The sequence below is a fragment of the Aquarana catesbeiana genome, linkage group LG04 (genome assembly GCF_042186555.1).
Source record: "Aquarana catesbeiana isolate 2022-GZ linkage group LG04, ASM4218655v1, whole genome shotgun sequence".
NCBI classification, from domain to species: Eukaryota; Metazoa; Chordata; class Amphibia; order Anura; family Ranidae; genus Aquarana; species Aquarana catesbeiana.
Window position 1 is genome coordinate 324,664,196 of NC_133327.1, and position 12,434 is coordinate 324,676,629.

At 40.3% G+C, this 12,434-nt stretch overlaps 2 protein-coding genes across 8 annotated transcripts in view; one reads left to right on the top strand and one right to left on the bottom strand.

The window, feature by feature from the left end:
* The window catches only part of DOP1A (DOP1 leucine zipper like protein A), a 151,957-nt gene extending 142,186 nt beyond the window's left edge, over positions 1-9,771 (top strand). For all 3 annotated transcript variants that reach the window (XM_073626865.1, XM_073626867.1, XM_073626866.1), the window contains 5 exons: positions 655-791; positions 1,322-1,377; positions 1,475-1,639; positions 3,152-3,281; positions 8,777-9,771. In XM_073626865.1, coding sequence (XP_073482966.1) covers positions 655-791; positions 1,322-1,377; positions 1,475-1,639; positions 3,152-3,281; positions 8,777-9,082 — 794 coding nt within the window. In that variant the 3' untranslated portion in view covers positions 9,083-9,771. The remainder of the gene's footprint in view (positions 1-654; positions 792-1,321; positions 1,378-1,474; positions 1,640-3,151; positions 3,282-8,776) is intronic.
* Positions 9,772-12,095: 2,324 nt separating this feature from the next.
* Positions 12,096-12,434, bottom strand: part of PGM3 (phosphoglucomutase 3) — a 70,992-nt gene continuing 70,653 nt past the window's right edge. For all 5 annotated transcript variants that reach the window (XM_073626873.1, XM_073626868.1, XM_073626869.1 and 2 more), the window contains one exon: positions 12,096-12,393. In XM_073626873.1, coding sequence (XP_073482974.1) covers positions 12,304-12,393 — 90 coding nt within the window. In that variant the 3' untranslated portion in view covers positions 12,096-12,303. The remainder of the gene's footprint in view (positions 12,394-12,434) is intronic.

Below are 12,434 nucleotides of genomic sequence, written 5' to 3' on the forward strand. Positions count from 1 at the left end.
AATAGTGGTCGCTGTGACCTGATACTTGGAAACGAGTCATTTCTTGCCCAGATTTACAGTGCTGTACTTGCACTACCTAATTACCTCTGCTATTGATATTTGTATTGTTTACTCTTTATCTACAGGACCATTGTTAATGTAGGTCGATAACAGAGGGGTATCTGCATACTCTAAAGAGAAACATGAAGACATTGAAAATCTAGGCTTTTGTTATTATTTTAGAAGCAGCCATCATAATCTATTTGTAGCGAAAACATTTTACTAGTTTGGTACAAGAATAGAACCCCCCTGTCCCCCACTGGGGAAATTCATCCTTTTTGATTTTGCTGTTGACCATTGTCACTGGGGCCGAATGTCATGTAAAATCCAAAATTGTATAGGTGTTACCATGACAGAAGTCAAGGGTTGTCATAGGAACAGGTGTCCCAGGTGACAACAGTCAAAGTGGGAATTTCCTCTCTCCTGTAGTCTACAGGATGTGAAATATCCCCAGTGAGGCACATACAGATGTCAAATTGGAGTGCTCGGGAATTTTTTTTACTATTCATATTGTAGGGGCCTAGATTAGATTTTTTTAGAGTATAACAAATTAACTTGGTACATGAATGTCTGTTTTTCAATGAACAATCAGTGTTGTGTGTCTTTGCTTTTAAGAGAGGCTGGTGGAGAGCTTGCGGCTGCCCCAGGTGCCCACCCTTCATTCCCAGGTGTTCCTGTTTTTTCGGGTATTGCTCCTGAGAATGTCTCCTCAGCACCTCACCTCCTTATGGCCAACCATGATCACTGAACTGGTGGGTACCCAGTGTTTATCTGTCCTTTATTTCTTTGATGTTCTTCTTGTCAAGATTACAAAGAATCTCACCTAAGGGCAGGTGAAGTTATGTAGTTTGAAGTAGACACAAACCCTTTCTCTTTGCATTGCTCCTCTTATGATCACAGTATGTTTGTTTTTAAAAGGGCTCTTTCACACTGCTCCTTTTTTTGGGGTGAAAATTGTATGAGAAATGTATCCCTTTAAATATGGAACTCTTCACGCTAGTGCGCTGCATTTTTAAAAGTTCTGCATCATTAGTGCGCATTTCAAAAGCACACCAAAAACACATCTCCCATTGATTTCTATAGAAAACAAACAAAAAATACATTTGCAGTATGTTTTTTTTTTTTCGGCCACATTTCCAAGTTGCACAGGTGTATGATTGTAGTCGGGAGATCAGAAGACACAGCAAAAAAAATGTATGCATTTTTAAAGCATTTTTTTTTTCTTTTTTTATGGAGTAATGTGAAAGGCCCTTAACAGTAATTCTTGATATAATTTTATCAGGTACAAGTTTTTCTGTTAATGGAGCAGGAACTTACTGCTGATGAAGATATAAGCAGGTATGTTCCTATATTTCTTTTCAATAGTTTTCAGTGCTCTGCGCAATGGCCTTCTAGCCACCTTACCAATAACTATTATCCTTTTCTTCTCCTGTAGAACATCTGGACCATCTGTTGCTGCTCTAGAGACAACATACACTGGTGGAAATGGCTTTTCAACATCCTATAACAGTCAGCGCTGGCTAAACCTCTATCTGTCTGCTTGTAAATTCCTGGATCTAGCTCTGGCACTACCCTCTGATAATTTACCCCAGTTTCAGATGTACGTTGGGAACGCTTTTATTCATGTTTACAGCTACAGTTGAACAGTTTTTTGTTTTTTTTTAATTCAGTTTTTTTTATTCTGATTCTGTTTTTTTCTTATTCTTTGTTTAAATGGTTGTAAACCCATACATAAAACCAGTGAAGTGACTGGCCTTAGGTGATATATAAAATGAAACAAATCACCCTACAGAAGTCGTACTTGTTAATCTGCAGTCTTCTCTTCTCTACAGCTGTTTAAAGTGCAGAATTTATACAGCTGGTCTGAGCTTTCAAAAAGCAGGGGGTAGAGAGCTGTAGTTACACTCAGTGAGGAGAGCTGATTGGAGGGAAGGGACACAGTCCCCTCTCCCTTCACACAGCACACAGGAACAGAGTTGTGTGCCAGAGATCCCTCCCGTGTCACCTTTTTATTTCTTAGGATGAGAAGAGACATGCTGATAGCAGAGGAGCCAGGCAGCAGAAAGAAATAACACATAGTGCTCTGGACTGAGACAAGTACATTCTATACAGCCGGCAACCTGTCGCTTGCAGGCAGTGGACAGGTTGATTGCCGATCCTTCCCCTTATCTTCCGCCTCTCTCATCTTATTAGCAGAGTGGAGAGCGAGAGGCAGAACAGCACTGGATGGGAGGGCAGGAGCTGCTTCAGTTAAACAGCAAGTGATTGGTAGCTAGATGGTCCTAGCAACCAATCACCAGCTTGTTATGATGAAAAGTGAACTATGGTAGCTTCCTCTCCCACCCTCCTCCAGTACTGTGCTGCCTCTCACTCTTCGCTCTGCTGTACAGCCCTTGTAAGATAGGACAGTGCTAACTCCTTTGCAGTGTGTGTGCGTGTGTGTGTGTGGGGGGGGGGGGGGTGGTGATGTAAAGGAAGCAAAGGACACTACTGTGGGGGAGCGGGGAAAGAGGCAGAGTACATTACTTGGCTGTCTTTTTATTGGGGGACTTGATAGTTTGTTTATTTTTGTAAAGGGAAATGCCCCTCCGGGGATCTTTGATTTCCTCCTGAAAGGCTGCCTACCACTGCTATGGAGGGATGTACTTTGTTCATATTTCATGTCAGAGTTTTACAACCACCTTAAAGCACATGTATGAACATATTATTGTACATAACTTTTATCAGAGCATTCTTTCATTACATGGACATTGCATATCCATAATATAACAAACTGTGAGCTAACAATCCAACAGCGGTCATTATCCACTGCGTAAGCACTATGACTATGGTAATACAGCTCAGTGTGTAACCAGGGTATAAAAGGTGGCCTCCAAATTGTCCTGGTTTTAAATTCTACACTAATGACAGCTTTTGGCCAAGGATAGATCAGTGTTTATCCCTAGTGTGTTCAAAATTTTTTTCACTTTTCTCCATACAGGTCTGCTAGGGGGGTTGTTCCAAGCATCAAAATGTCTTTTAATAATAGTGATATATCTTTTATTTTACAAATGTGTCCTGTTTTCAAATTCATTGCATGGCATGTAATAGAATATATTGCTCTGCACTTTAGGTATCGCTGGGCATTTATTCCAGAAGCCTCAGATGACTCGGGTTTAGAGGTACGACGGCAAGGAACACATCAAAGGGAATTCAAACCATATGTTGTACGGCTAGCAAAACTCTTAAGGAAAAGAGCCAAGGTATAAATGCTGAACATAATTTATCATTAAAGTGTATGTAAACACTGACAATTACATTCTTGAAGAAGTGCAAACTGTACCTCTTGATTTTTCGAAAAATCTTATGATCTGATAGCTCCTTCTTGTGTACAGAAAGTTATGGAGATGGGGAAGTTGAGGCGAAGTCTATGACTTGTAATCCATCAGAAATCAAGTAGACAGGGCTGACATCAAATGTTTAGGAATTCAGAGCTGTATTGTCATGTCAAAGAAGAAGGTACACCTCAACCATTATTTTTCTGTACTTATGGGAGAAGTAAATCGTGAGGAAATGTTGCATGTATTGCAGATATGTACTAAAGATGTTTTTTGTCTTCAGAGACACTTTAACGTGCACAAACAGTAGAATTGAAACAAAAGTGATTTCTCAGAATTTGGTGAACTGTCATTCACCTGTCCAATGCCCACATTTCTTCATTTGGGCAGTTGAGGCCATGTGGATATAAAAAGTCTACACACCCCTGTTAACATGTCAGGTTTCTGTGATGTAAAAAAATGAGAGAACGATACACAATTTCAGAACTTTTTCCAGCTTTAATGTGACCTATAAACTGTACAACTCAATTGAAAAACAAACTGGAATCTTTTAGGTGGAGGGAAGTAAAAATAAAAAAAATAATATGGTTACATAAGTGTGCACACCCTTAAAATCAAAAGGTGCTTAAACAAAGTATTAGTTTATTACAGCACAGTCTTTTTGGGTATGAGTCTATTAGCATGGCACATCTTGACTTGGTAATATTTGCCCACTTTTCTTTGCAAAAACACTCCAAATCTGTTAAATTGCGAGGACACCTCCTGTGCACAGCCCTCTTCAGATCACCCCGCGGATTTTCAATCGGATTCAGGTCTGGGCCATTCCAAAATTGTAATCTTCTTCTGGTGAAGCCATTCCTTTGTTGATTTAGATGTATGCTTTGGGTCGTTGTCATGCTAAAAGATGACGTTCCTCTTCATGTTCAGCTTTCTAGCAGAAGTGTGAAGGTTTTGTATTTACTGGTATTTGGAATTGTTCATAATTCCCTCTACCTTCACTATGGCCCCTGTTCCATCTGAATAAAAACAGCCTCAAATGATAATGCTGTCACCACCATGCTTCACTGTCGCTATAGTGTACTTTTGGAGATGTGATGTAATCTGCTGTATTTTTGCACCAAATATATCTTTTGGAATTATGGCCAAAAAGTTCAACCTTGGTTTCATCAGACCATAACACATTTTCCCATATGCTTTTGGGAAACTTCAGATGTGTTTTTGTAAAATTTAGCCAGGCTTGGATGCTTTTCTTGGTAAGAAAGGTCTTCAGTCTTGCAACTCTACCCCATAGCCCAGACGTATGAAGAATATGGGCAGCACAGTGGTGTAGTGGGTAGCATTCTCGCCTAGCAGTAAAAAAAGGGTGGCTGGTTCGAATCCCAACCACGACACTACCTGCCTGAAGTTTGCATGTTCTCCCTGTGCCTGCATGGGTTTCCTCCGGGTACTCCGGTTTCCTCCCACACCCCAAAGACATGCTGGTAGGTTAATTGGCCCTAGTATATGAATGTGAGTTGGGGACCTTGGATTGTGGGCTCCTTGAGGGTAGGGACCGATGTGAGTGTGCGATGTATATGTGGAGTGCTGCGTAAATTGATGGCACTATATGGGTACCTTAAATAAATAGGGATAATTGTAGACACGCACCCACACTCACTCAGGTTGAACTGGTGTCTTTATTCAACCTTACTAACTATATTGTTGTCACATGTACCACACAGCCAGTACTTGCCAGATATTCCTGTAGCTCCTTTAATGTTGCTGTAGGCCTTTTGGAAGCCTCCTGGACCAGCTTTCTTCTTGTCTTTTCATCAATTTTGGAGGGACATCCAGTTCTTGGTAATGTCACTGTTGTGCCATATTTTCTTCACTGTGTTCCATGGTATATCTAATGCCTTGGAAATGCTTCTGTACCCTTCTCCTGACTGATACCTTTTACCAGTGAGATCCCTCTGATACTTTGGAAGCTTTCCGCGGACCATGGCTTTTGCTGTAGGATGCAACTAAGAAAATGTCAGAAAAGACCTACTAAAACAGCTAAACTTTATTTGCGGTTAATCAGAGACACTTTAAAATGATGACAGGTGTGTACTGACTACTTTTTAACATGAGTTTGAATGCGATTGCTTAATTCTGAACACAGTTACATCCCCAGTTATAAGAGGGTATGCACACTTATGCAACCACATTACTTTATTTTTTTATTTCTCCCCCTAAAAGATTTCAGTTTGTTTTTCAATTGAGTTGTACAGTTTATAGGTCACATTAAAAAGGTGGAAACATTTCTGAAATTATTTATCTTTGTCTCATTTTTTTTACATCACAGAAACCTGACATTTTAACTGGGGTGTGTAGACTTTTTATATCCACTGTACATCATTGCATATTAATCAATAGAACACACATCAGTGACATGTAATGCAAAATATTTCACAAATCGCTACACTGATCCAATCATTACCATGGAACTCCATAGGAAGCAAATTATTGCTAAGAAGGAACATTCCTTGATAACTGTTCAGTTAAAGTACCATTGAGCTGAAAAACACTACACTGTCCAGTTCCTCAAAATTACTAACAGTCTTGAGTACTATACTATAGAGTTCTCATTGTGGTTCTTTATGTGGTCACCATGCTTAGCCAGTGATGGGGAGTGTAATCGAGCTGTGCACTTTGAAAGCACACAGATTAGGGCACAAGCTACAGGTAGCAGTCTCAGGTCCTGTACAAATCAGGCACCACACAATTTGTGATCATGTTAAATTAAATCCCAAATCCAAGAAATATGTGTTTTTATTATTTCTACTTGGAGTAGGAAGGGATTTGGACCATAGTCATAGTTCTATTTTATTGAAACATATAGAGCTTTCTTTTGGTGTTATTTAATATCCACTGGGTTTTATTTTTTGCTAAACAAATGAAAAAAGACCAAAAATTTAAATAACACCTTTTTTCTTCCGGGGGGAAAAAAAAAAAAAAAAAAAATCGCAAATAAGTATTTTTTCCTCTTCTTCACTGATAATCAGTGTAAATGTGCCCTTTTACAGGAAAGCCAGTTATTGGCTTTCCTTTACTCAGACAGTGACAGCACTGAGGAAAGGAAATGCCAATAACTGGCATTTGTTTACATGTGATTGGACACAGCTGATCACATGGTAAGGAGCCAACATCATTGGGTCTTTGATCTGAGGGTTAAAGCTCACCACCAATTGCCGTGCTGCAAGCCAAAAATGGGAGGATATCATGTGATGTCCTCCCAGAACAAGAGTGGTCCCACCCAGCCTTCATTGTATAATAAGCCGGGCAGGAACCAGTTACCCACTTGCCAATGGTATAACTTACATATACGGTGGTAAGGTGGCTCTGCTGCACTGATCGCTTACCTAGTACATGATCTGACACTACCGGGTAGGATGCATGCTGCCTGCTCCCTCTGATTATATACAGCGGGAGCTGATCTGTGGGTACCATGGACTCGATGTCCTCCGGCACCCACCGATCTTTAGGCAGAGAGCCAGAACAGTGGTCTGCCTGTTAACCAGGCAAATCACTGTTCTAACAGGAGGGAAGGGTCTCTGCAAAGTAGGGACTAGGATCCATGTCTTCCCCTAGTAAAAGCACCTCCCATAGTACACCAACACTGGCTAGGAACTACTTTACTAAAAAATCCCATAGTTTGTAGATGCTATAACCTGTGTGTAAATCAATGAATATATGCGTATGGGGATTTTTTTTTTACCAAAAATGTGTAGCAGAATAAATATTGGCGTAAATTTATGAAGTAGATTTTTTTTCCATTTTTTTTATTGGATGGGTTTTATAGCAGAAAGTAAAAAAGTTGGTCTTTTGTTTATAGCGCAAAAATAAAAAACCGCAGAGGTGATCAATTACCACCAAAAGAAAGCTCTTTGTGGGGGGGGGGGGGGGAGACATAATTTGGTTACAGTGTTACATGACAGTGCAATTGTTGAGTCAACACAGTGCCGTATTGCAAAAAAAAAAAAAATATGGCCTGGTCAGAAAGGGGGTGGGGTTAAGTCTTTCGGAGGTCAAGTGGTTGTAAAACTCAGACATGAAATATGAGAAAGGCATAGCCTTCTATAGTGTGTCTCAATCCAGAATATTGTTATTTCTATCTGCGCGAGTCACTTCTGACAAGTTTTCCTAATACGAAGAGAGAAAAAAAAAAAAAAGCGACGTGAGGGAGCTCCAGCTGATTGACAGCCTCGGCTCTATTCCTGGGTGGGGGTGGGTTCTTGCACCCCACTTTTCATAGCTTAGAAAGCCTGTACTTTGAGTTGAATGTAGGAGAAAGACGGCTGCAGATTTAAAAAAAAAAAAAACCTGAGGTCAGCCAGTCACTGGGTATTAGGTAAGAGAGTTTACAACCACTTTAAAAAAAGGATAAGTTCACAGTTCGTAACATGTTAAAAAGACCAACACCCCCATAAACTATTATGGCGGTCTACAGTATAGTTCATGCTCTTATCCTGTCAGATTGCATCTGCTTGCCCCTACAGGAACACAGATACATTGGCTGATCACTGGTGCAATGCTTTACAGCAGGGGTACTGAATTAAAATTTAGAGACCCGGTTGCTAACATTTTCTTTCTGCAAAGGGCCAAATCTTTTTTTTTTTTTTTTTTTTCCTACGACTCAGGTCTTTCATGTCACAGCCGCCTTTACATTAGTGTCCTCAGTCTCCCTCTTCACGTCGGAGCCCCGCCACCCCCCCCCCCCCCCTTACATCCCACACCCTTTAGAAAAACACCCTGTTCATATCATAGCTCCCCCCTCCCACATTAACTCATTGTTGTGGGGGGTGGACTCCTTCTGGGCATGCTCACCCTCCCTGTGGGTTCAGCGGCAGGGAGGAGGGGGGGGAAGAAGGTTGCGGGTCCTACTTGCTGTAAGTTCAGCAGCTGCTGCTGTAGACCTACCATTGCTCACGCCCACTCTGCTATGATAACAGCGGTGGGTCCAGGATCACCCTGCCATTCCTCCCGCCCTCTACAGGGCAGTGATCCTTAACAGCTGTGGGAGGAGAGGAGTCTGCTGCTGCGGTCACGATATGGACTGAACTGTCACTCGGTCCGTCATTTAGTGATGCCCGCTTTACAGGCTCCAAAAATAAAAAAAATATGAATGCACATTTCTTTGCCAGCAAAAAAAAAAAAAAAAGTGCATTTTTTTTTTTTCTAAAAAAAGTGAACTTTTACTGCAAGGTATGTTATAATGTCTAAAATTGTGTTAAAGAATGGTTTCCATTGCCAGCTCTCCAATTGCATGTTTGTTGTTCAAACACTATAAAAAGGTCTAGAAATGTTGGCAATTGACAGATATTGATGTCTTTTCATAATGACATTTACTGGAACTTCAAAAAGGAAACATTGACTCATATTGTTTTGTTATGACCCAGAAAAACCCAGAAGAGGACATCTCAGGGAGAATATTAGATTGGGACCCAGGACACCTCTTGCTTACAATTTCCACCATTCGCAGTATGGAACAGCTTCTGCCTTTTTTCAATGTACTCAGTCAAGTCTTCAATAGTAAAGTCACAAGCAGATGTGTTGGAGACTCAGGGAGCCCAGTCCTTTATCAGAACTCCTTTACCAACAAGGATATTAAACTGGAAAACCAGAAAATGTTCTGTAGTAAAGCTAGGCAAAGAATCGAGGAGATGCTGGAGAGGGATTTTCTAGAAGGAGTTCTTAAGAGTTGATCCGTTCTGCAACTTTGATGCACCACTCACTCCTAATGTCACTGACGTTCCTTATACTCAGTTGTGTGGGGACCTTTTTTTTTTTTTAAACTTTGTATTATAGCAACAAGCTTCTTACTTATGATTTGTTTGTATTTAATTTAAATATTTTTATTTGTAAATACAAGTGAGGATTCTGGATGTGACCCAATACATATGTATTATCTTACATTATAGAACATAAATTATTTGTCCTATGTTGTTGATTGCGCTAAAACAAAATATTGCAAATATAGATTTGACATTTTTTCACTTTGGACTATTTCTTTTATTATATTTGTGTCTACAATTATGTGCCAAACTAGTGCTGCTTATGAGTTTAGTCATAATTACTGTATTCTAAAAATAAAGGGCTATGTGGACATAGTAAATTACTGAATACCAGCAAAATGCCACCCCCCCCTTTTTTTTGTAAATGAAGACCTGTTTCTTGTTCTCCAGCAGCAGTTGTATATTTTGTATGTAGCCTCAGCTATACAGCGATGAGTCATTTACATCTCAGAAATTAGATTTAGCTATCTGTGTGGATACATAGGGATCAGCTCTTGGTGGAACTTGGTTTGGAAACAGGATTAAAAGAAATGTACAGTGTTTATATATTTCTTTGTTATGTTCAGATATATGAAATAAATTTGTAACATGAAGGCAGACTTTTTGACCAGTGTACATGATCTTGGCAAGTGACACATTCTTGAAGCCAAAAAGGATCCATATAACAGCCAAGGAAACTAGCATTTTCAGAAGGAATGCTCAGATAGTAGCTTACCTACCCTTTGGTCCCCTGCTTTTAGAAGATGGAGATCTCTCCAAAAGGCTCTACATTAATGGTGATTAATTTTTGGTAAACCAAAAGCCTCATTCATGGAGATAAAGTAGACCCTATAACTACAGGGTCACTCGATTTCACAGTACAGGCAATGGTACCCCTCATGATACCAGGTCTACACCCCTGAAAGTATGGGTTGGGGTCACCCATAGCAGTGGCACCGTCTCTTCTGTCTAAACAGAGGGGACATGTTGCAACTAGGCCCAAAGTGCAAGGCTTGAGCCCAGGTACACACAAATCCATGGAACTGGTGAGGGTCAGTTAGCCTAAGAGGACAGGTCACTGTAGCCACCCAAAAGTAACGAAGAGTTCCATGTGGTTCTCTGCAAAGCAGGAACAGCAGCATGATGCTTCCTCTGTACTGAATGGTAGGAAAATGTGCACACAATACTCCACCCAGCTGATGACTTCAGCGCTAACACTTTGTGAGTAAACCAGCAGTAGCAGAAAATTTGAAAGATACTCACTGGGTGCAATAAGATAATTAGCTTCCAGTGCTCAGCATGATCCACCTACTTAACAGAGTGGGCAACCACTGAAGCAATGCCACAACTCTGAACTAGGAAAGTACTCCATGGCTAAATTTTAACAATATGCAATGTTTGGGAAAATTCTCTAAGTGAAACCTGGTGCCTGAAGGTCACATTCCAGACTAGACCTGCAATGAGTCCAGATATAAGTGCTCAAAAGTCAAGCTAAGGAAAGGCTGATCTGTACAACTGCCATGTGGAGACCAGCTCAAGCAGTGGAAGTTTTGATTTAAGTAAATTAAGGGGGGCACATTTTGGTTAGAAGAGCTGAAAAGATGTCCATTCATCAAGGACACGAGCAAAAAAAAAAAAAAAAACTTTTTTTCGCCCTGAAAAGAGGGGAAAATAGTGCCTGCGTGTGAAATTAGAGAGGAGAGGAGAGCAGTCACATGACTGGGTCCACAGGAGAGCCCCACCATTGGTAAGAAATATATATATATATATATTTCTTACCAATGGTGGGGCTCTCCTGTGGACCCAGTCATGTGACTGCTCTCCTCTTTCATTAACTGTCACACGACTGCTCTCCTCCAATCAAAACCTACACTGGAGGAGCCGCACCTGAGGCAGACCACCAGATCCCCGCCCCACCATTGGTAAGAAATCAATATATATATATATATATATATATATATATATATATATATATATATATATATATTGATTTCTTACCAATGGTGGGGCGGGGATCTGGTGGTCTGCCTCAGGTGCGGCTCCTCCAGTGTAGGTTTTGATTGGAGGAGAGCAGTCGTGTGACAGTTAATGAAAGAGGAGAGCAGTCACATGACTGGGTCCACAGGAGAGCGGCGTTAATTGAGGTATTTAGAAACTTTGATTTACAATGAGAGTGACACAGGAGGAGCAGTGTATGAGAAGGGACTGGCAGTGATGTTTACTTTAGAGTATGCTGGCAATGCTGTCAGGGGAGCTTTATAATGAAAGGGGGCTCCGTGTGATGTGCAGGGGAAGGGGGCTCTGTACATTTTTTTTTCTGAAACTTCCCTCTTAAAGGGTACTTGTTATACGCTGATAAATGCTAGGAAGAGGAGTTCTTCTGAGGTGAACCAAATTTGTATTTATTTTTTAATCCTCCTCTAGGAAGCAGTATAACATGACCATCTTAATTCCTTTGTCCCTTCATGGATGAGGAAGAAAACATTACACTCATATCAGTGTTTGACCCTCACAGATAAGGAATGTCATTCATCATATTTGTTGGGACCTGGGTATTAATGGGGAAAGGGGGTAAGGAAGACAATAAAATCATGTTGTATTACATTTGATGAGTTTTTTTTTTTTTTTTTTTAAGTTTTCTTCATGGGGGATCTGGATCAGTTCAGAGACGACCTGATCTAGACCCCTCATCCTTGCAGCAACAGATAACAGTGAGCATTAGAGCACTAATCTAAGTAAACGGTATCAGTTCTGCCCTATCTAAATATGCATTCCGTTGTGACGATGTGTAGTTAAAAAAAAAAAACACAGGTGACAGCTTTACACCGAAGCCTTCTTTTTGTGGGGTGTATAGTGTGCTCTATAGCAGGTTCTAAAACCCAGGAGCTGATTGTTGCATTGCATAAAAAGTCAATTTAAAAAAAAAAAAACACAAGACTGAAAATTGGTTATAAAGTAGTGTATTGCATGTAAAATATTTCATTTTGAAAGATATAAAGGCACCATATCAGAAAAAACATTAATAATGCATAATAGAGAAATACACACATTTCACTAGTAATGTAAACATTTGAATTTCCAGCAGATTCCACTTCCCAGAAATATAGTACTTTAACTATGGGTACCGCCACAAGTCATTACTGACAGATGTTTCATCCTAAAGGCATTGGCTGCTCTCCAACTCCTCCAGCAAGGGAAAACACAGCTAAGCAGACCTCATGTGCCAAGGAATCAGCATTTTCCTGTCAGTCAAAATAGAGAAGAACAGCAAGTATAGTAATAC